Here is a 21,933-nt window from a genome sequence, read left to right as displayed (position 1 = left end):
GATTGGGATGACAGACACGGGAGCAAAGAACACAACATCGTCTTTTCCAGAATATTGCCCAATGAAGGGACTGAGCGAATTCGTTCACTAAAAGCTGCCAACTTCATCCAATAAAATAGCTATAGTGAACTTCTCTCCTGACAACTGAAGCATTGTGCGGGTTGGTGTTCATACCAAGTTCGCACGGCAACTCAGTATATAGTTTCCAGTGAAGTACTGAAATAAAACATCTTCGGACATTGCAGCATCTACTCCCGACTCAAATTCTCTGACAAGGTCTTGTTTTCACTTGCTTCTCTCTCCACGATACGACCTATCATACCACATACATCTAGATCGTCGCCACCATGAATCTCACAGAGTTCAGTGCCGAAATCCTCCTCCAGATCTGTGAAGAGTTCTGCCAGCATTGCCAGGAAAAGCACCTGAAGATTCCTAGACCAGACTGGTGGCGAAGGGACTCCTCTCGCCACGCTCTCCTCGACCTATCGCTCGTCAATAGGAAGATAGGAGCCATCGCTCAGCGGGTACTTCACCATCATTTTGGCTACGTAGACAAGGATAGGGAGCCTGATGACCTCGTTAGGTTCTGCCGTACCATCTCCGATAACTCAGAGCTTGGCAAATGCCTCCGATGGGCTAATCTCTCAGTATCCGGGACAAAGATAGACAGGGACGTAATCCAAGGTTGGCTACCGGATGCTTTGGAAAAGTTTAGTCACCACATGGCTCTCGATGCACAAGCCTTGCAGGAGGACTGCCCCAACTGCGCTATTTCGCCACTCATTCTGCTCCAAGCTCCAAATCTGGAACGCATCGACGACGACGGTAAGAATGAGGGGGCATGCCTCTGCATGCTGGATTGGGACGCCGGGACCGTGGTCCGTGATGGCGCACTCCCGCAGAATCTGAGCAGCGTCTGGCTGGGAGATTGGATCTCCTCTTTGGGGGAATATGACAGGCTCGGCCAAGATCTCTCCTCGTGGGGCCTTGGGTATCTGCTTAGTTCCTTGCCGAAGCTTCACACATTGGCTATCTACTGTCCGGTGTTTTCGAGTCCTGACGAACGGGTTTTATTTCAACACCTGCGTGTCCTTCGGCTCGGTGACTTTTTGATGCGCCGAGACGAGCTTGAGAGACTAATCTCGTGTACACCAATGCTTCAAGAATTCGCACATTTTTACTTTGGTCTACCCGCCATGTTTAGGGGAGATACAGCCTCTGTCTCCGATATCTGCGAGGTTTTGACGCTGAGGAGGGATACCCTGCGGCGTGTTATGCTCGATGCTTCATGTACTACTGATGACATTCACGCTCTAAGGGAGCTAGATAATCTGGAGGAGCTGAAGATCTGGGCAGGACCTGCTCTCGAAGCCCAGTCGGAATTACATCGTCTCGACAGCCAAGCTCTGGTGAGGGCACTGCCACCATCGCTGGAGAAGCTCCATGTCATATCAGCCTACACAGGTCTGGCCTTGGCCGGTGAGGCTTTGATGACGTACATCTCGTCAACGTACAGAGAGTCGTCGGGAGAGCAGAAGCTGAAGCAAGTGTACTTTGACGTCTATGAAGAACCAGCTCGGCAGTACAGTCCTTTCAAGCAACTCCTTGAATTGGGATGTCAGGAGTGGGCCAAACATGGGACTGTTGTGTTTAGCGTGAGAAGGTTTGCTTGGTATGATATGGGGGATTGGGGATCCGGAGAGGGCAAAGTGGATGAAGAGGGTTGCAGGGACTAGTAACGTTTGTGAATCTAGATTCCATCACTTTAGTTATTGCAAGAAATGAAAAGAAAAATGAAGCCATTTGAAGGCATATTCATCATACGACACATCCCTTGCTCAAGCCAACTACTTCACACAGTTTTAAAGTTTCTGTCATCTTAGTGTATAAGGAAAGCATTGCATAAAATTTCAACTTAATCAAAGCATCTTTAAGAACTTATAATAACCTAGGACGGGAGCCAAGAATAGAACATCGGCATTGAAAGAATATTACTCAAAGAACAAAGAGGGCCACTAGCTACGATAGCGAGGACCACAGATCAATGTCTTTTCTTTGATCAAAAGCCGCCAATTGGGCTACACCACATCGCCACAGCAAGATATCTCTTTGAGCTGGCGTGTGTCAATAAATGTGTTCTTTGTTATTGTGGCTGAGTCTTCTACTGCAGGCAGTAGAAAAGACTAAAAAAAGAAGCCACTGTCTTAGCATTGGGGTATGATGCTATGATGTGTTGATATTGCGTTCTTTGTCATAGTTGAAGCCCTCCCCTTGATGGGATAACTGCACCAGTAGTTAGATAGTTATTGCGGCTGATGGCCTCTCTCGGAAGCGTCACCAAGTTCACACACACACACACAAAAGTCTATTTGACTCTTGAAGCTTTGTCTAGGCTGTTGTTAATCGTGAGCTCGGGCGCCTACCACGAGCATATCATCTCGGGCGAGTATATGTTTTTGTGCAGAGCATGAACCAAACACCTATCGACACCACAGCAACTCTATCTATCCCATCTAATATCTTGCATTGCAACGCATATCATTACATCGCAAACGCTCCGTTATCGCCAACATGGGTCTTCAAGATCTCCCCCTCCCGAGACGCTTTTCCAGATTTGTGAACTCTTCTGCGAGCACTGCTAGGGCAAATGGTACAAGGAAGGGCCGCCACCAGAATGGTGGGGATTTGACAACCCTCGCAACCCTCTCCTTGCCCTATCACTCGTGTGCAAGTCCATCAAGCCTTTTGCTCAGCGGGTGCTTCACCACCACTTTGGGTACGGCCAAACATATCACAAGGTCATCGCTCAATTCTGTCGTACCATCTCCAACAACCCAGAACTGGCCAAGGACCTTCGATGGGCTGACCTATCATCGTTCGGAAGAATCTGTGCGCCAACGGACGTTGTGAAGGGATGGCTGCCGGAAACTATCACCAAGCTCAGCCGCTATCTACTCCACGACCAGCTAGCGATTGCGCGCGAGGATCTCCTTGCAGCAATAATTCTGCTCCAAGCGCCGAATCTCGAGCGTCTTGATGATGTCGGAAAGTATGACAGGGCAGGATTTAAGTTTCTGAGGCGTGATGCTGTCATCCAGGATCGCGCCCTCCTGCCGAACCTGAAGCATCTATGCCTGGGGGATCCTGCAAATGCCCTCTATACCAATAATATGACAATGATGGATCTTTCCTGGAACGGGTATGGGGCCTTCATTGATTCTTTGGAGGAACTTGAATCTTTGACTGTCTATTGCCCCGTCGCTTCTGGTGTTGGCGAGCCGCTATCATTCCAGTCCCTCCGTACCCTTCGGCTCTACGAGTTTCATATGCCACGAAAAGACTTTGAGAATCTAATCTCTCTGGTCCCGCACCTTGAGAAATTCGCAATTCCTCGGCTAGACTACGATGGGCGGAACTTTGACTGTGCCACTGCCCCTGAAATCTTGGAGGTATTGACACAGCGGAAGGACACTCTGCGGCGACTCGAGCTCGACATGTCTTGCACGCATGACAATGTTGAGCTTTTGAAAACATTCACCAATCTAGAAGAGTTGAAGATTAGGGTGGGGAAATCCGAGCACAGCCTCTATCAACACCTCAAAAGGATCGGCAAACAAGCTTTGATAGGTATCATGTCACCATCACTCCGAAAACTCCACATCTATTGGTACAAGAGGGAGACATTTTCAAAGGCAAACAATGCCTTGATGACGTATATCTCGTCAACGTACTGAGAACTTCCCCACGACCAGAGGCTTCAAATGGTGCAGTTCGACATGATATGGCAACCGAAAGACTGGCCGGACCGGCAGAAGGATACCTTTCAACAAGGATGTCAAGAGTGGGCAAAGAACGGGACCTTTGTATTCAAAACTGAGTATTATAATTGGTCTTTTTGTTGATACAAGGTCGAAGGATTCTTGACTGGGATAGATTAAAGGACCGGAGTTTTGCTCCTTGTGACGTCGAAGCGCCACTGAGCACTTTTTTCTATACTCACTAGCTTACCTATATCTTCGGACTTTTTTACCTCATAGATACTTCTAACGTTCGAATGTTTTCCTTATGGATTTGATACCGGTGTGAAATCCTGGGCGGGAGAGAAAAAAATGCGAGGAGATGGTGACATGAATTAGGCATGGAAAGGTTGTGTTGAACTGGGCTGATGACATGTACAAAAAGCTGACTCCATCAAAGCTTCTCCATGAACCCGAAAACAACCTTTTGAAACTTCTCCGGCTCATCAGCTGCCGGATTATGTCCCGAGTGATCAAAGACAACCAACTCGCTGTTGGGAATTCCCCTGCTAATATCCTCAGCCTCTTCCAGAGGACAGACGACATCGTGACTTCCCACAACCACCAAGGTGGGAGTTTTGATCTCTCCAAGTCTGTTTCGAACGTCGAAGTGAGGCTGGCTGAACGAAAAGGCCGCGTTGTGAACCTCCCAGTGCAGATGGGACTCGCCGCCTGTACTCTCGAATGAGTCGAAAGAGGGTGGCTCAGATGATGGCTCGTCCTTCTCAGGGGTGTAGATGGCGATGATCTCGGCAAGACCTTTTTCGGCGTCCTCCTTGTCTCTGACGTTCCCAGACCATAGCCTGGCCTGTCGAGCGGGGTCTGGGTTGATGCGGTTCGAAGTCAAGAGTGAGGCAAGGACTCGATGGGTTCCCAGGGGTCCGCATGCCCATGTGTTCTGTAGGATCAAACCGGAGAGGCGATTGGGAAAGGCCAAGGCGTAGCTCAGCGCAAGGAACCCCCCGTAGGAATATCCAGCCAGGATGAATGTCTCTACTCCCACCCATTCCCTACATAACTTGTGTCAGTGAAGTCAAAAGTGGCTAGAGAGGAATGAGTTACCTGAGCTCGTCGATATCGGCGATCCAACGCTCATCAGTAAAGGGGCCTTTGATGTCGCTAATACCACTGCCCCGAGCATCATAGACAAGCACACGGAATTTCTCAGCAAGGAACTTGTACGCGGACTCGGTCGATGTGTGGCTGGACAGTCCTGGGGCGCCGTGAAGAACAATAACAAGTGGCTTGGTCTTGTTTTCAGAACCGAGAAGCCAGACGTGAAGCTTTGCTCCGTCGCTGAGTTGAACTTGGGTGCTGGTGCTGGACATGGTGCAAGGTGTTGGGGTGCTGTGTGAGTTGGATAAAGATGTTTGTGCTGACGCTCTCGATTAAGGGAATGCTTGGTCTTATATGCATCTTAGATATCAGGTTTGTATGCGACAGGATCTGTCATCCCACTCTGACGAGTACCAACGCTTGAGTCAGTAACGTTATCGTTGTTCATCATGCAAATGCACTTTCGCTCAGCGAGGCGGAGATTGGCGTAATCGGTATTACAGAGCATTAGTTCTCGCCAAAAGGAATGTGACGGCTAATTTGTCAGAGTAAGGTCGTCAAGGAACAAGGAGTGCCATGGATTCGGAGAGCGTCGCTGAGCGAGGTGGAGATATTTCCAAATCGGGCAATTCTCGCTGAGCGAGGGTGTTGACGGCCCACCCTCCCCATGGCAATCGGTTGGATGAGTGAGTGTTGTTCTAAGGTATAGAAGATCAAATAAAAAATCTGGAACTGAAAGATCTGAAGAAATATATTTCAGATTACATCACCACCTCGATTTCCCTCGCGCATCAGCCTCAACCCTTTGTCGTCTCCAACCTCGCCAGAATGACCGACTCGGAAAAGCAACAAGACGATGCCTTGCCCTGGGATCAAGACCCCGATAACCCCCAAAATTGGAGCAAACTGAAAAAGACAATCAACCTCGGCATTGTTTCCATGTTGGCCTTTATCACGTAAGTAGACGCTCAACTGCTTGCCTGACAAACATCTCACTATATCCCAGTCCACTGGAATCCTCCGTCATTGTTCCCGGTGTCCCACTTCTGAAAGACGATTTTCATGAAACAAGACGGCCAGTGACATCCCTTGTTGTGTCAATCTTTGTTCTAGGATTCGCGTTTGGTCCTCTTCTACTATCGCCGCTATCCGAGCTATACGGCCGACGTTTGCTCTTCAACATCTCGAACCTTGTTACACTCGGCTTCTCAATTGGCAGTGCTCTTGCCCCTGATATTGCTTCTTTCATTGTGTTTCGATTCATCGCTGGCAGCTTTGGGGCTGGGCCGATGAACATTGGGGGAGGAAGTATTGCTGACCAAGTTGCCTTGGCAAAGAGGGGATTTGTCATGTCCATTTTCTTCACTGGCATCTTCCTTGGGCCCGTAATCGGGTAAGCGAATCAGTCATGAGTCTCTCAAATCACCATCTAACTTTGCCACAAGACCGGTAATCGGAGGCTTCATCGCCAAGAGCCTTGGTTGGAGATGGGTCTTCTGGGTCATGACGATTGTTGCAAGTCTTCCAATTCCTCCCACCCTCGTTGAACCATCATCTGACCAGATCAATGTAGAAAGGCCTGATGACACTTGGGACCTTTGTATTTCTCTCCGAAAGCCATGCTCCAACGATTCAAAAGCACAAGGCAAGACAAGCTGCCCAACAAGTTGTCGTTGCTGAAGAGGGCAAGCCCAGCACAAGCGATGTTCTGCTGAGAGCTGTCTCAAGACCAATGCGCATGTTGATACGGAGTCCTATTGTTACGGGCCTCTCCTTATACCTCGCCCTTGTCTATGGCTATCTTTATCTCCTCTTCACCACCTTCTCGACTGTCTTTCCTGAACAATATGGCTTCGGCATCGACACTTTGGGCCTGGCTTTTCTAGGGCTTGGGATCGGATGTATGCTTGCACTAATCGTGCTTTCATGGCTCAGCGACTGGGTACAGGACCATCTGACCGAAAAGCATGGCCAGTCGAAACCGGAGTGGGTGTATTTCGATGCCGAGTGCAAAATGATTGACTAACGACGGTTAGATACCGCCTCCTTCCAATCGTATTGGGTATACCCTTGCTACCGATCGGCTTGTTTGTGTATGGGTGGACTGCTCAGTACAAAGTTCACTGGATCGTCCCTATCATTTTCACTGGATTCACTGGAGCCGGTCTCATCTTCTCGTTTGTGAGCCAACCTACCACTCTCAACAACTCCATCAACTAATTAAGTTGTTCAAGCTTCCTACACAGATATATATGGTCGACGCCTTTACAACTTATGCGGCAAGTGCATTGGCGGCAACGAGTGTCGTCCGCAGCATCGTGGGCGGTTGTCTCCCCATTGCGGGCCTGCCATTGTACTCGGCGCTTGGATACGGATGGGCAAGTCCTGGTTGGGTATAGATCTCAAGAATTCATCTGACAAGTTCTGTAGGGAAACTCTCTGCTTGGCTTCATTGCCATGGTTGTTTCTATTGCCCCTCTTCTTTTCTGGCGATACGGAGAGGCCTTGCGGAACAAGTATGATGTCAAATTTGACTGATTCGAGTTAAACATCCTCACTTGGACAAGTCTAGGTCTATCACGGATCCTCCAAAGTTACTTGTCTCAAGACGAGCCATATTCTTCGATGTGGAGTTAGAAACCACACTTCCAAAGAATTTGGAGTCTATGTATGGACAGTTTATTAAATGTTTCCCTTCTGCCTGTTCATGATTGAATCAGCTCGGAAGCCCAATCTTCCTTTTCCAATAGTAATTTGATGCAATGAAGCCGTCTCTCGAGGTTCGAAGCAACACCCAGAAGCCACGTCAAATTCAACTTGCCAGCATCCCCCAACTCCAATGTGCCCGCAATATATCTTTCCTCAAAGTCCCTAGCCCCTTGGTGAAACTTTTCCACCAAGACTTTCACATCTCGTGTTGCGTGCCGTAGCATCAATTGCTTGAGTGAGAGATCGTCTTGCTTCGATGGCTGAAATGTCCCTAGCTCAACACGCGGAGTGTTGTTTCCGAGATGGACACTAGGGGTTTTCGCAATCTCGCATAGTAGATTGACTTGCCGCTGGTGAAGCATAGCAAGGTTCATCAGTCTGGGACAGCCGGCGTCGCAGTTTGGACAAGAGAGATATTTTGTGGCGAGTTGGAATACACCTTGCAGCAACTGCAGGATTCCATCGAGACTTGTTTGTCCTGGTGCGTTAAAGATATCGCTGAGAATGTTTGCCTTGTCGTGGATAGAGGCGTAGCAAGAGTCCGGGCACTTTTGTCCTTGACCCGGGCTAGAGGAGGAAGATGGAGGTGGAGTGTCGAGAGAGTCAATCAGATCAGTGAGAGACGGAGAGTTGCTTGTGAGCGCTATCGTGTTGTTTGGTAGCAAAGATGGATCAACTTGAAATACATTGCTTTGAAATAGCTGATTTAATCAGTACTCAAAATCCATCACGATGAATGGCCCAACAAGTTTCACTCACCGTGTTGGTATCGATGCCAGACAAGACGCCCTCAGCGTTGTTAACTTGGTCATTGTGCGTTGCGAAACCAAACATTGAATGGACTCCCAGATTCCCACTTCCAGTCACTGCTTGAATTGGGAATTCTGACGTGAATGATGGTTCACCGCTCGCTTTGCGTTTACCCCGTCGCTGAGAGATGCTGTAAACGCACGAGGAGGCATTTGAGGACGCCACACATCGTCGACAAGGAACACCGCCTGAACATTTGACCCTCGATTTTCGACACGAGTTGCAAGAGGTGTTGTACTTGCGAAGATGAACGAGATCTGAAGTGCCACTCGAACTCGTGGAGCCGGGAGTAAGGGTAAGGGTAGCAGGTTGATGAGCCTGGGGGTTCCATCGCGTGGTGTAGGTGCTTGGTATTCCGTTGGAGGTTGTCATTCTTGGCCTGTGAGCAATCAGGTCCCTGATAGAGGAAACAACTATTTTCAGGTGCCACTATCGAACAAAGAATGCAGTTAGAGAACAGAAAGGGGAGAGTGAGGATGGATTTGTAAGCGGTAGGGTCCATCAACTAGGGTGCGGGTAAGACCATATTTCTTGAGATTAAATAGGCAAGGGCGAGTGGTTAATAAGCACCTTAAATTTAACATAATGGAGCCCTCCTGATGTAATTATCAGCCCTATCGATTGACCACGTGAAGCAGCATCTTGTCTCTTTAACTCGGGCTTCCGAAACGCACCACCTGGAGCGCCTAGCCTCCTAGTTTGCAAGTCTCGTATTCTTCAGAACCAATTTAACAACAAGGCCGAGCCTAACAACAAGTGAATTTCCTATTGGCTGCATCGTTTCAGCGCGTCTCATTCATTCAGGGGTCATGAATGTGGCGTCGGGGAAAACCTCGGCTAGGCTATCATCACCAACTTCAAAGCCACGTCTTTCCCCGCAAATTTTGACTACCTATCACCGTCTCACCCCTTTTACCCCGAGCCATTTCTCCCATTGATGAATTCATGTTTGCTATTAATGCTGTTGCTGTTCTTATAGTTTATCTTTAAAATGCCTCGTGCCAAGAAAAGCACAACAAGCGCAACTACGACGGAGTTGGTCGTAAAGCCTGCGCGCAAGAAGCCAGGCCCAAAGCCAAAGCCCCTGTCGGAGCGCGTCTACAAGCCAGCCAAGCCAATCCAGCGCATCGAGAACAGCTACTCACAGAGAAGGAAGGAAGAAGTTCTCTTGTATCTTCTCAACCACACTATCTACGATCCCGATAGTTGGAAGTCGGTCAATTGCTATAGAAAGCCGTTCCAAAGAGATGCTGCGAAGCATTTTAAGATACCAGAGGCTACCATACATACTTGGTGGAAGAATAGGACGTCCATCTTGAATAGGGAGAAGAAATCAAGGAAGAAGAAGGGCCCAAAGGGTAAATATTTAATCCCGCTCTCACTAAACTGACCGTGGCTGACTTGCTCGTGTTAAGATCTACCCGTCCTAGAAGCGGGAGAAACAGCACCGCCAGATACAGACACAACAGAATCAGAAACGCCAGAAACATCGGCAACGCTAGCATCGGGGCAAGCGGATCAAGATTTACCAGCCCCAGAAACAGCGGACCCAGATCCAGTCGCAGAAGGCCCAGGCACAGCGGGCGAAGCCAGCCCTGCCTGAGTCGGGTGAGATTCAGAATAAATGAGCACCAGGGCCGATTCGATCTGTTCTATGCGGGCGATCTAGATCAGCCCGCCCGGCTTCGAGGATGCAATCAATGAGCACGCCATATTAGAATAGTTCGCTTACCAGCAACGCTTTCTCTTCACAACGCCCCGTCTCTTGCCCAAGGTTGAAGGGGTCACGCCATTCGCTGGATGAGTTGTTCGTGGACTTCTTATACTTCGGATGAGAAAAGGGAACATTCGAATTCTGATGGAAACAAGTACCAATGCTGGTTAATCCCAACTGGCTTGCTCACCCTACAATGTGTTCAGGCTGTCCTTGGCTCTGCCTGGCCTGGACGGACTTTTGACGATGATCTGACTGTGCTACTACTTTCCTTGTTCTTTTTTTGTCTGAAAGGATCTTTTACCCTTTCTATTTTTGAGCGATTTCTTTGGTAACGTTTGGTCTCAGCGCATGGAATTGTTTTCTGAGGATCATGGATGTGAGGATTTGGGCTGTCATGTACACAGCTTACGCCCAGGTCAGGTTGTAGCCAAGGCCGAGCTCCATTGCTGAGTCTTCTACCCACAGCAACATGTTGGTTGGTTTCCTTCGGTATGTGGCAGCATTGACTTCATGTGAGATAACAGGGTAAGAGATAAGACGGGATCCGTGAGTTGAGCCGGCTGGGCAAAGAATTGAGTTATGCGACAATGAGATAATATAAGCCAAAATACTACCCAGAGTTGTATTTGTGATCACGTACTATCTGCCATGAACTGGATTAACCTGTCTATTGGGCGAAACTCAAGCAGCCAAGTCTCCTTCAATGCCGGTAAGAGCCCAGCAATCCTTCATCGCTCAGCTGAATGACGGTGCCAAGCACAACGCCCCCTTGGCATGTCTTGGCCAAAGATTTTGCCCAAAAAGGAAAGGAGTCTGACATCCCCACCTAAACAAGGCGTCCTCTCACCAACATCCCTCATCCCCATCGTGCAGTATAAGTACGTCGAACGATCCAAGCTCTCTCCCCTCCCGACCCAAACCAGCAAAACGTCTGCAACTGCATGAATCATGAGCGACCCGAAAGCGTGCTGGGAGTGCCACAAGAGACGCCTCATCTGTGACTTTGGAAGTCCGGCTTGTCAAAAGTGCGAGGCTAGGGGCGTTGCTTGTCCTGGATATGGAGAGAAGAAGCCATTGAAGTGGCTACAGCCTGGACAGACGAGGTCCAAGGGGAAGAGGGCCAAGAAGGAGGTTAATGTTATTCGGCTTACGTTGAAGGATCCGAGTGAGGCGACAAGTGTCTTTGAAGCAATCGAGTACTGTGAGTACCCTACATGGTTGAGCCTTGGATCCCTGTACCTGGAAAGCACCTCGATCTTGATGTACTGATCACCTTGCAGTCAACACTCACGTCTGTCCTGATCTGGTAGCTAATGGCGCTGGCGGTGGCTCCAACTGTCCCTTCATCCTACACCCCTCTGAAGCACCCTACGTCCCTACGGCCATCAGACACACCATGGTGTCGATTGCGCTAGCCCATCGTGTCCTGCAGTCGGAGCAAGGATTTGAGACCGACAGGGCCTTGTTCTCCACGAGGCTGCAGAAGCATCGTGGTGCAGCCATCCGGCATTTGGCAAGTGACTTGGTGCCGGGGTCGCAGCCGGACACCATCACGTTGGTGTCTATCCTTACCTTTCTTTTGGCCGAGGTGAGTCATTCAGTGACTTGAGGGTGTTGGTCTATCCAGTGGGCTAACAGGATCTCAGGTCCAACAGAGCTTTTCGTCTAGCTGGCGCCAGCATTGCGATGCCGCCAATACCGTGGTCGAGCTTCTTGGCGGAATGAGTACCATCTTGCTCTGCTACCCCTTTATCCGGCCCGTCGTTCGGTACTATATCCTGTACGTGGAGTTTCCCTATTAATTCACCTGCGTACCTGGATCTAACCTTTCCTAGCATCGAAATCGTGAGCACCACGACAGCACCGGTGGTAGAAGAAGCCAGGGCACGTCGTCAAATGGAAATCCTCGGCTTCCTACCCATGGCCTTCAACATGGGTCTCTTCACCACAGTCCCCTGCGCCCCAGAGCTTCTTGTCGACATTGTCTTCGTCAACCACCTCCAGTCACAAGCCCAAGCTTACGAAGGAGCCGTATTCGACACCAACCTCCAAAAAGCCTCTCTAGACTTGCTTCAAAGAATTCAGTCCTTCTCCGTTGAGAGCTGGGTCACTGGCATTGACCTCAACGAGAAGCTGAATGAAGACCCTAACAAGCCTTCGAAGCAACGTCAGGCGATTTCATGGGACTGGCAGAGCGTTGCGTACATTTACCACTCTGCCGTTGCCTTGTACTGCATCTCGTCGCTACTCTATCCTCAGTATACCCAGGATATGCCCCAAACACTTGACGAGGATGTCGACATTGCAGCTATTCGATCAGCCTATTTAGCCACCCTGCTCAGCAACATCAAAGACATCGCCTCAGGTTCAAACCTGCAGCTGCGAAAGATGCTCATTTGGCCGCTGGTCATTGCAGGCATCGAGGTGGACGTGAACGATGAAGCGTCCAAGAAGCTCATCTGTGGTGAACTGGCTTGGATCAGCAAGGTGGTAGGAACAGCTTCACCACTCGTTGCACATGACTTCTTGTCAAAACTTTGGAAGTCGGACTGGATTCCAACCGGGTATGGGAGAAGAAGCTGGAATAGCATATTTGATAGGCCGTATGTGTTTGTCATGTAATCCAGAGCTATAGATAGGCACTCTACTTAACTTCTCCCTCAAAAACTCCACCTATCACCTCATCTCTTCATACACTCGCTATCACCTCATCCCAGAGTATAAGGGGATCCGCATGCTCAGTAATATCGCTTGAATCACTGCACGCATCCCAATCCGCCCAATCCACCCATCCATGATCCTCATATATGGACCACTGGCCCCGTCTAGCCTCACACCTGACACCACGCTGTCCCAGCCATTTCATCACCCGTCCAGCCGGGCGTTCCTCTGAGGGCCTGCTGTCAAGATTCTTGCTCACAACTATGCCGTAAAAGTAAACACGTGTCAATTCGGGGAACTCTTCACCCTTGTGCACCCCGACGGCTTCCAGCACTTCAGCCAGCTTGGAGCTTACAGCGCCATCGTTGTTTTCGTGAAAATGTCTCAGGCAATCTGATTCGCACCAGGTATCCAACGAAATATGCAGGAGGGTCAGTTTATGCTCCAGGACCAGTGTCTGCAGCGTCCGGCGTGAGGCCATGAGGATGCCCATCCAGTCCTGACAGCTTGCCTCTTCAGCACGCGAAGACCATGCTGACCATGATTCCCATGGGTTATCCTCCACGTGAGCAGACGAACACAGATAAAGGTGCCGTAGGATCGGCATTGATATGCCCTCCTCAGGCAAAAATCCACCCAAAGGACGAGGAAAAGTGTTTTCCGCAGACAAACTCCCGTAATCGGACGATTCGTCGTCACCGGCGAGATTCTCCTCTGGCAAAGGTGCAGGATCCCGGTCAGGATACAGTGGACTCATAAGCGGCCGGTCCAGCATCCCGAGCTCTAGGCGCTCCAGGGTTGGGCCGGAGCGGAGGACCCATCTAGCTCCAGCCCGGGGAATATACCCAAGCAACTTTGCAAAGCGGAGTTTAGCGAGAGGCGGATGGTCGACTTCAGGGGTGACTTGATCAACCTTATCCCAACGGCCGTACAGCTCCAGGGCCTCGAGGTTGGAAAAGTAGGGCAAAATATCCCAGACCTTGTCGCCGGCAGAGATGACGGTGCAGAGACTCCTCACTCGGCTGGCAACCTTTCTGACCCTGTCCTGGTCGGTTTCAAGAAGCTGTCGCAAGATATTCAGCGGAGAGAGCCGTTCTGGAGGGTAGCGTCCACGGTATATACCAATATAGACACGATCCGAGGGAGACTTGAAAGGCGGCGGATATGAAATCTCGTCGCGGGTCTCGTGGTAGCCATCCCCATGCAGCTCAATATCGGACCATATTTGGGGCTCGATGAGGGCGTTGATGTGCTTGCAAGTGCGGCTGAACTTGGACCTTTGACTAAAGGAGAGATAAGAGGAGATCTCGAGGATGATTTCAATAGGGAGAGTGTCGGGAGAGTGCATTGTGAGGGGCCGAGATGGGAAATGTGTTGCTTGAGTGAGACGAATCCGACACCTTCCGGGGGTCTTTATATCTTGAACTCCTGTGACATGCTGACGTGCGGTGGAGCAAATTCGCACTGGTTGCCTAATCAGCTGCAGTGCCAAGGCATGGAATCTCGGTCGACTGCAACGATTGGTCAGTTGAAGTCATCGTGAATCTGCATACTGTCAGCCCTGTCCTTGATGGACGACGAGAACGTGACGCCGAAAGGGTATTCGCCCATCGTCCTCTAGAGATATATATTCTTTCCAGAACTCCAGACTATTTCATCCAGGCTTAATGAGATATAAAAACGCCACAGTTTGCATACGAGTGCTCGTCTCTCTTCAATGCCTGAACCCGTGAGTGGGACATTTTCCCTCGCCCATGACCACAGGCCAAGCCGATTGAGAATCACCATCTCCAAGGCAGAGACGAATTCGCCCACAGCAGTGCAGCCGACGATGCTTTGTGGAATGCCATAGCTCGCGGTGGTTTCTGCGAGGAGGTTGCCCATAATTCTTCTTCATGGACGTCTCACGAGTAAGACATTCCATCCATCACCTTTGCTTTCTCTTGCACGCAATAACTAACCCCGTTCCGTAGCTTTGCTGGAATAGGACCCGAGTGCAAGAAGTCCTGGCGGTCTCCTGAAGATGGTCGCCCATGCTGGCAGTATTGGTCGAGTAGTGACTTTTACACGCGACCCCGTCCAGGAAATTGTCCGCTTGAACGCGGTGTGTACAATTACAACCCCGACGTCCCTCATGCTATTGGCACCGTCTGCGATATAACTCGCCCGAGGGGCCAGGGTTTCCTCCACAGCGAGTTGCTCGCAGCCGTTTGTCTCCTCAAGGCACAAATAGACTCGCCAAGCCGGTATCATGGCCACCACGTGTGTCCTGTATGTCTCCATCCCGTTCCATCTTGTCAACCTTGCTGACATGTCGCAGATTCTGATTGTCAGCTTTCCCGCCCGGTTCTCGGCTCGTATCATCCAAGCATGCTTTCAGAATGGAAAAGTTGTCATTCGACCATCCCGCCTTATCAACCTGTATACTCGAACTGTTTCGCCAGAGGTCAAACTTGTTATTTGGTGGCTTAACAGCCGGCCAGTTGGCGGCACACGGCTGCTGGTCCGGGCAGTCCCAAACCTTGACCAACTTGACGACAACTTCGACTTCCCTGTTCAGGCGACGGATGTCTCGGAAGTTTTACCGCAGGATAATTGTGAGAGACGCAGCACAGAGGCCTGAAGTTGTTTTGTGTAACATACCCATGGTTACACTTTTGAGTTGAACGGGAGGAACTTCTGTCATGATTGGTTGGATGGCGTTCTTTACACCTACTATTAATAGTGGAAGGTTAAAGTTCAAACTACAGCATAGAGTTGAAGATGGATTTGATAACGTCAGTCTAAATGACGCGACATTGACCAGCGGAGGGAATATCAGGCTCACCAGGCTTTGTAAATATTCATATTTATAGTACAGCATAGGAGTTAAGCAAACAAATAGAAGAGTGTATTAGAATGAATCTTTACCTGGCATGTCTTTCTATATCATTAGAGTGAAATAAATGAAATTAAAAAAAGATGCTATAAAAGTTTACCACAGAACAAAATGAAAGCTACTGTCATTATTATCCGCCCGTCTCACTATCTTCGTCGCCCCTGCTCCTCTGCCTTTCTCTGCCTATACTCCGTCTCTCCCTCGCTCAGCCTCTGCAAAGACGTGACCCAACCCACACTTTTCCGGATCCTGACAGATCGGACAGTCGGCAACAAGACCATCATCCACACCCTCTTCAGGCTGATACTCTCTGGCGTCAAAGTACTGGTCTCCGTCCTCATCGTCGCCGTCGTCATCCATCTCTGCGCGGTAGCCAGCCAGCTGCAGCGCGTTGACAAGCAACCGTGCAAGTGGAAAACGAGCTAGCTGCCTTCGTCCTTCCTCTGTTGAAATAGTTTCATAAAAGAGTGTTGCGTGCTCGAAGGGCTGCTCTTCGCCTGAGTCTGGGCCCTTGAGGGCGAAGTAGCCCCACGATGTGTCGAGGACAAATTTTGCATGTGGATTCAAATAATGCCAGAGGAGATGGAAAAGGACTCCTTCTAGTTTGATCAAGTTGATTGCATCCCGATATCTCGTCGCATTGTGTCGTGGGTCTGAGGTCCAGGAGGTTTGCCATGCGCCTGCTGATGCATAACCCTCGAGTATTGTGTTTGCATTTCGTGATAGCAGCGCACGCACGGCCTCGCTATTTCCCAGCTGTGCTCCGCGAAATAGGAATGTGGGCAGGGCGTCTTGCAGGGAATTTGCAAACGCTTTAAGCATTGCTGGGCTAGAAAGTTGTAAGTTTATTAGCTATCGGCATATTTTGAAATACCGTATGTGGCTCCGAGCTTACAGAACCCGATCTCCGCGGAGAGCGTTTTGGTTAAAACTTTGCCCTAATGGAAACTGGAGAAACTCCGTCGTTAAGGTCAGGGATTTCCAGTTTGCTAACACGTGCTAACCCGATTATTTACATATCAGCAAAACAACTGCCGAGCTATACAGAAGACACTCACTTCAAGTAGACCACTTTCGTTTTGATCCACGCCATGAATACTTGCCTCTCCTGTCTCCAAGAGGCGCTTGGTAACTGGCAGGTCGCTCCGAGCGCAAGCTTGGAACATTGGCCGACGATGCGGCCGAATATTGATAATAGGGACCCAGCTAAACAGAGAGGGCATGCCGAGCCATGCCTGAGTAAAATGCTGGGCCTTGATCTCGAGGCAAATTATTTCTTGGGCCAGGATGTTAACTCTTGCTTTGAAATGACCTCGGGCTTTCAAAATATTCTTCTCTGGGATGACACTTGGAGATCCCTTAAGGCGCCGTTCTAGATCATTAGAGCCTTTAAACTTAGCTTTGGGTTTGAACAGCCAATTCTGCCTGGCGAGGGGCTGTTTCCATCTCCATTCTTCCGTTCTCGCTCTGGCCTGGGCAAAAATGTCGTCCGGGGTATTGGTCGATGGTCCTGGCGACAAAGGGGTAGTACTCGTCGGTGACTGAGAACGCGATGGCTCCATCGTTTCATCTCTAAATGTGAGAGAAGGCGGCGTTTGTGATGGAACTTGCTGACAGGCTGCCTTCAGGCTCGACAGTTCGAGAGCCACCCGCGTCTGTGTTTTCTGTTGCGCGTAGAGACAATAGGCCAAGATCCCGAGTGTTGATAGGAGCGATATTACCGTGATCCGGGCCTCAGCTCTCTCTTGCGAGTCCAGGACTCTTGTCATCACCTCGTTGAACATGGCGGAGGCAGTTTGTTGCTCTTGGCGAACCCTCTCAACGGCATCGAATGCTGTAGTTGAGGCCTCTACTACCTGATATTGTTTTCAGCCGGGATGTTGGACCGGGCCTGCGGTGTCACTCGAACTGGCTGACCTTTGTTTCCAAAAAGCCCGATTGGGCCTGGAAGCACAATGCCAGCTCCTGGATCGCACTGGTGATGTCCTTTCTGATGGTTTCCTGCCCTAGCTGAACTGCGGCTATTGAGGCTCGATTGAAAGATGCAAGACGCCTGAGGGAGGAGGAACTTAGCGATAGTATGGAATGAAGATTATATGGGGCACCACTTACACACCAAGAATATTCAACACAATATCGAGGGCGGCCTCGGATTCTTTCACATCCTTAAGAACTTTTTGTGTCTTTCTCTTGTCGATAGCAGCCCAACGTAGCCTATGCGGCGCTGATGATGGGCCTCCATCTCCATGCAGCATTCGGGCCCTCTCCAAAGCCGCCAAGCTGACGCCAAGGCAGCTGTAAAGCAAACTGCTGTGAGCCTCCGGGATGAGGTCGCTGGCATTGGCGTCTGCCAAGTCCTTGTTGAGTTCGTTCGCATGATGGAGGAGGAGACTAAGTCGGTCGATCTTCGCATTCAGTTCGGCGAGTTCCTTGGGGGCGTTGATTGAGGATTGGACCAGCTTGCGAGCCTGGTTCCCGATGTCGATCGTTAGTTTGAGGAGCTGAGCGATGGCGGCCGCGGCGCCCACGATCTCGAGAGGTTCCATCAGAGGAGGTAACCATTAAACGAGAGATTTGAAGAGGCAAAATGCAAGTCACAAACCAGGCTGCGTAGGTGTTGGGCGCCAAAGAGAACGTGGATCACGTGAGGGCGCAGGAAGGTGTCAGCATTACGCTACCAAGATGGATTGGTGCGGTATACCATTTCAAGATATCTCTTTTGTTAAACCTTTGTTTTCAAGTGCCTTGTTTGTATACTGTAACTACGGTGAAAGTTCGAATTAATAATCTTCAAAAGCACTCGAGTAAATGTTCTATAGTCCTTTTGACTAGTTTTCACCTTGATCATCTTAGCGACAAATCAGTGTAAGCTTATTTAGTTCAAAATGCCTAATAGATTCCCTTCCTTTATGTGTTGGTGTATGTCTCAGGAAATTGAATGGGCGCTATCAGCGCGACGAGCCATATAGCTGACCTCGAAGTTCTTCCGGGTTTTCAGGATTGGAGCAAAGAGCCGTTTAGGGATTTATGAATTCGCGGGTTGTAGGGATCAGTGAACAGAGTTCAAGAAGCAAGAGGACTTACGGCGCAAGGTTTGGAAGACAGAATCGTGGTTCATGTAGTCACCTCATCGACCGCGTGACAGCGCACCACCGTGAATTGGAGATGTGTTGTCTTGAAAAACAAGCCTATCTATCCGTCTTGAATACTTCTGCGATCCTCATTCACCAAATCGAACTTCTCAACAAAGGGAGTGGAACGCCCCCGATTACTGCAGCTGAACCATAAGGTTCTTGTGCTGGCCAAGGCTCTTATACTCGGCCAAGGCAGCCGCAGCCTTGGGGTCCTGGTAAGCAGCCTGAGCCTCCTAGAGAAAAGAATTGTTAGTACCCCGTGTTTTGATAGTTAAAAATAACATTGTCATACCTCGAGGCTGTCCCATCCAACCAGACCCAGGCCAACGGTAGGTCCATCTCCAACGCTGACGCCACCCCAAGTCTCCTTGCCGAGGGCATCGACAAGGCTCATCCAGGCCTTTCGAACCTCGGGGTGCTTGCTCTTGTCGTTGATGACAATGCTGGAGAACTGAGTGAAAGCCTTGTGGGAGGCACCCTCGGGGAACTGGGCAACCTCAAATCGGCCAACAGTAGGCTCGCCTCCAACTCGCTCATTGTACCTTTCCTTGCGCTCCTGAGCCCACGCAGAGGACTGGAAAGCTTCGACGTCCTCCTCGGTCTTGAAGGCTGTGGCATATCTTAGCAGCTGCGCCGTGACAAGTGGGTCTCGTCCACTTACAGATGCACTGAACAAACTTGAATTCAGTGGCTGCCGCACCGTTCTCGGCAACGACGGGCCCGGCGGAAACGCCAGCAACTCCGGGCTGGGACTTGAGCTCCTCCTTCAGCGTGGGCCAAGCCTCAAGGAAGCGGTCCTTGTTCTCCTCAGAGATGGTAGGGACGACGATGGTGAAGTAAGGCATGGTGGCGTGTTTAATGGCGTTGAGAGGTTGAGTGGCTGAAGGCGATGCAGTGAGTCAGTGGATGTAGAAGCAAGTGTTTGATGATGGAACAATCACTCCAGTCGAGGAATGATTCTGTATTTATAACTAGACAACCTCCATAAGGAGGCTCCGTTAACTCCTCGTCGGAGTCTTGCCGGAACCCGAACAATAAGCTTGAATCAGCCCTAGCTCTAGACTACGCGTATAACAAACGACTTCGTACGAGGAAGTTCTCCCAAATGCGTTACGCCTTTGAGTCGCTGGCGGTGAACCCCATGTCAAACAAGCATGACACGGCCGTGCCAAGACGTGGCTCGCCAAAAATGGGTGGATTGCGGTTTCGGTTTCGGTTTCGCGACGGATAGGACAACAGCCGAAGTCGGTTGTGCAAAATTTATGTACACAATTAAACGATGCGAGATATGGGCTGAAACTGTACCCTGTTGGCACTTGTAAAGGCATAAGTTGTCGAAAATAGACCCTGTTTATAAACGAGTGGCTTGGAACTAACATCAGCCCAAAGGATTGCGTTGCATTCATCAAGATGAAGCGCCGCGTAAACATACCCTAGTGTAAGCCTCCCAAATATCCCTAATTCAACCTATTCTCGTCCGATTTTGAGTTCGTACATCCACCATCCCGACACTGGCTGAACCGAGTCAAGTCTAGCCTTCAACTCCCCTTGAGGAACCTGCGGCCTTGACGCTGTGTCTGATGGTTCATTGACTTCTGTCGCCTTGTCGGGGGATTCTTTAGATGCTGAACCCCTGGCATCTTTTCCCGAAAGACAAATGAGTCTCGAAGCAAACTCTCTTAGCCGAGCAACCTTGTTCGCCTCCTTCTTTTTGGTGTCTCGCTGGGTTCTCGGTCTTGGTCTCGCCGCCGCCTTTCCAGGACGTGGAAACGCATCTGGTATCAAATCACCGCTACTCCAAACCTTGACGCCTACTGAACCGGCTACCATTCTCGTCTTGTATTCTGTCTCGTTTGCGATGAGTTTGACAGGTACCGATACGAACCCCTTTGGAATTTCGTCAATGTCCACGTGATGGAACTGTACACCATCTATATTGCAACCCGCGCGGTACCGGCCTGTTTCGGGGTCCATGATATCTTCGACAAGTCCCTTGGCATGTAGACAGCTCCCTTCAGGTGTCCAGAAGCAAAATGCTGAGATCCATCCAGATAGACTATCGGGACCAGATCCGTTCTGCTCCCAGTGAACAATCTTGCCCCAAAAGTCGAGGATATGGGGATCCTGGGGATGGTCGAACGAGCGAACAAGACGGTCAAGCACTGGACGCAGAAGCTTGGTGAACAGTTCAGCCTCTTCGCCAAACTCAGTTATCTTCTCAATGCGGTTTCGAATCTTGCGCCAGTCGCTTTTGGTTCCGAGTAGAGTCACCGACGGGAGACCACAGCATATACACATGGTACAGTTAAAGTAACTCTGCATAGACCCCATCATGAGAATCGCCGCAGTAACCTTGTCCGTTGCCTCGGTAGTCGTAAAGTCCGGCATGATCCATTTTCTCAGTTTAGGGTCGACAATGTGCTCTTCCATCTTCTTGGTCATGATTACGGCGAGCTTACCAAAGTCGACGGGCCCTTCAGCGTAGACCTTGACTTCCTTCTTTCCCTCATGCGCCACGAAATGAGACCTCAACTTCTCAGCGTTCCTGTTGATGTAGAAGCTCAGCTGCGCGAGGATGGAAAACCAAACATCCTCGGGACGAATCTGTAAGTGATGATGGTTGCTGTATGCCCACCAGGCAGCGTTGACAAAGCCGTTTGCCTCGGGAAAGATTCCATTTTCGGGAATGTTGTTAAATGAGGATTGAATAATTTCCTTGCTCTTTTCAAACTCGTCTGGGCACGAATTTTGCAGGAGTTCAAGAGATGAGGTCGCCACGCTTGCTTTCCTCCATGGAGTAGCTGGGTGATCAGCTGGATAAAGAGTGACTGGCATTTTAGGGACACGAGTATGACTGGGATGAATAGAGAAGATGGATTGTCAGTCCTTTGTTGGCTATGTGCTCCTATTTGAAAGAACTCAAAGGATGTTGGTTGGGTGAAAGAAATGGCATGATTGAAAGAAACGAGGGGTCATTGTTTCGAGTCCTTGTATATGTGAGACTCGCTTTAATGGAAGTGGTTAGTCATTGTGACTCATTGGACCAACACCTGTTTGTAGGATTCGTGGCTGTGTTATCAGTTCATCTGTCAACCAACACCAAGCGCTGAGCTTGGGCAAAGAAAATGGATCATCAGTCTGCACAACCAGGCCATAATAATCAGAGTT

The 21,933-nt window shown here is 49.9% G+C and overlaps 11 protein-coding genes across 11 annotated transcripts; 5 read left to right on the top strand and 6 right to left on the bottom strand.

Annotated features, from left to right (window-relative positions):
* Nucleotides 1-347: 347 nt before the first annotated feature.
* On the top strand, nt 348-3,737 carry MRS44_003460 (uncharacterized protein; the record flags this gene model as incomplete). Its single annotated transcript, XM_065623222.1, has 2 exons — nt 348-1,658; nt 2,646-3,737. The coding sequence occupies 2 exons, from the start codon at nt 348-350 to the stop codon at nt 3,735-3,737; spliced, it is 2,403 nt and encodes an 800-aa protein (XP_065479294.1).
* Nucleotides 3,738-4,194: 457 nt separating this feature from the next.
* Nucleotides 4,195-5,128, bottom strand: MRS44_003459 (uncharacterized protein; the record flags this gene model as incomplete). Its single annotated transcript, XM_046282987.2, has 2 exons — nt 4,195-4,810; nt 4,863-5,128. The coding sequence occupies 2 exons, from the start codon at nt 5,126-5,128 to the stop codon at nt 4,195-4,197; spliced, it is 882 nt and encodes a 293-aa protein (XP_046137575.1).
* Nucleotides 5,129-5,684: 556 nt separating this feature from the next.
* Nucleotides 5,685-7,076, top strand: MRS44_003458 (uncharacterized protein; the record flags this gene model as incomplete). Its single annotated transcript, XM_065623221.1, has 5 exons — nt 5,685-5,812; nt 5,863-6,249; nt 6,302-6,425; nt 6,496-6,842; nt 6,893-7,076. 5 exons carry the CDS (start codon nt 5,685-5,687, stop codon nt 7,074-7,076), a joined length of 1,170 nt encoding a protein of 389 aa, XP_065479293.1.
* A 485-nt stretch (nt 7,077-7,561) lies between these two features.
* On the bottom strand, nt 7,562-8,747 carry MRS44_003457 (uncharacterized protein; the record flags this gene model as incomplete). The annotated part of the gene is made up of 2 exons (XM_046282985.2): nt 7,562-8,266; nt 8,325-8,747. The coding sequence occupies 2 exons, from the start codon at nt 8,745-8,747 to the stop codon at nt 7,562-7,564; spliced, it is 1,128 nt and encodes a 375-aa protein (XP_046137573.2).
* Nucleotides 8,748-9,366: 619 nt separating this feature from the next.
* On the top strand, nt 9,367-9,978 carry MRS44_003456 (uncharacterized protein; the record flags this gene model as incomplete). The annotated part of the gene is made up of 2 exons (XM_046268481.2): nt 9,367-9,733; nt 9,791-9,978. 2 exons carry the CDS (start codon nt 9,367-9,369, stop codon nt 9,976-9,978), a joined length of 555 nt encoding a protein of 184 aa, XP_046137572.2.
* A 1,062-nt stretch (nt 9,979-11,040) lies between these two features.
* Nucleotides 11,041-12,714, top strand: MRS44_003455 (uncharacterized protein; the record flags this gene model as incomplete). The annotated part of the gene is made up of 4 exons (XM_046268480.2): nt 11,041-11,293; nt 11,373-11,680; nt 11,739-11,872; nt 11,928-12,714. 4 exons carry the CDS (start codon nt 11,041-11,043, stop codon nt 12,712-12,714), a joined length of 1,482 nt encoding a protein of 493 aa, XP_046137571.2.
* A 67-nt stretch (nt 12,715-12,781) lies between these two features.
* MRS44_003454 (uncharacterized protein) lies at nt 12,782-14,101 on the bottom strand (the record flags this gene model as incomplete). Its single annotated transcript, XM_046283889.2, has 1 exon — nt 12,782-14,101. One exon carries the CDS (start codon nt 14,099-14,101, stop codon nt 12,782-12,784), a length of 1,320 nt encoding a protein of 439 aa, XP_046137570.2.
* Nucleotides 14,102-14,470: 369 nt separating this feature from the next.
* Nucleotides 14,471-15,376, top strand: MRS44_003453 (uncharacterized protein; the record flags this gene model as incomplete). The annotated part of the gene is made up of 4 exons (XM_065623220.1): nt 14,471-14,482; nt 14,524-14,663; nt 14,727-15,024; nt 15,074-15,376. The coding sequence occupies 4 exons, from the start codon at nt 14,471-14,473 to the stop codon at nt 15,374-15,376; spliced, it is 753 nt and encodes a 250-aa protein (XP_065479292.1).
* Nucleotides 15,377-15,814: 438 nt separating this feature from the next.
* MRS44_003452 (uncharacterized protein) lies at nt 15,815-18,177 on the bottom strand (the record flags this gene model as incomplete). The annotated part of the gene is made up of 6 exons (XM_065623219.1): nt 15,815-16,460; nt 16,527-16,630; nt 16,690-17,295; nt 17,353-17,487; nt 17,549-17,684; nt 17,744-18,177. The coding sequence occupies 6 exons, from the start codon at nt 18,175-18,177 to the stop codon at nt 15,815-15,817; spliced, it is 2,061 nt and encodes a 686-aa protein (XP_065479291.1).
* A 722-nt stretch (nt 18,178-18,899) lies between these two features.
* On the bottom strand, nt 18,900-19,610 carry MRS44_003451 (uncharacterized protein; the record flags this gene model as incomplete). Its single annotated transcript, XM_046275378.2, has 3 exons — nt 18,900-18,998; nt 19,058-19,374; nt 19,427-19,610. 3 exons carry the CDS (start codon nt 19,608-19,610, stop codon nt 18,900-18,902), a joined length of 600 nt encoding a protein of 199 aa, XP_046137567.2.
* Nucleotides 19,611-20,232: 622 nt separating this feature from the next.
* Nucleotides 20,233-21,600, bottom strand: MRS44_003450 (uncharacterized protein; the record flags this gene model as incomplete). Its single annotated transcript, XM_046282984.2, has 1 exon — nt 20,233-21,600. The coding sequence occupies one exon, from the start codon at nt 21,598-21,600 to the stop codon at nt 20,233-20,235; it is 1,368 nt and encodes a 455-aa protein (XP_046137566.2).
* Nucleotides 21,601-21,933: the final 333 nt, after the last annotated feature.

Source organism: Fusarium solani (genome assembly GCF_023522795.1).
Source record: "Fusarium solani strain SB1 chromosome Unknown bctg00000001, whole genome shotgun sequence".
Classification (NCBI taxonomy): Eukaryota; Fungi; Ascomycota; class Sordariomycetes; order Hypocreales; family Nectriaceae; genus Fusarium; species Fusarium solani.
Note: the sequence above shows the minus strand (reverse complement) of the source record. Positions and strands in the feature narration are given on the sequence as shown.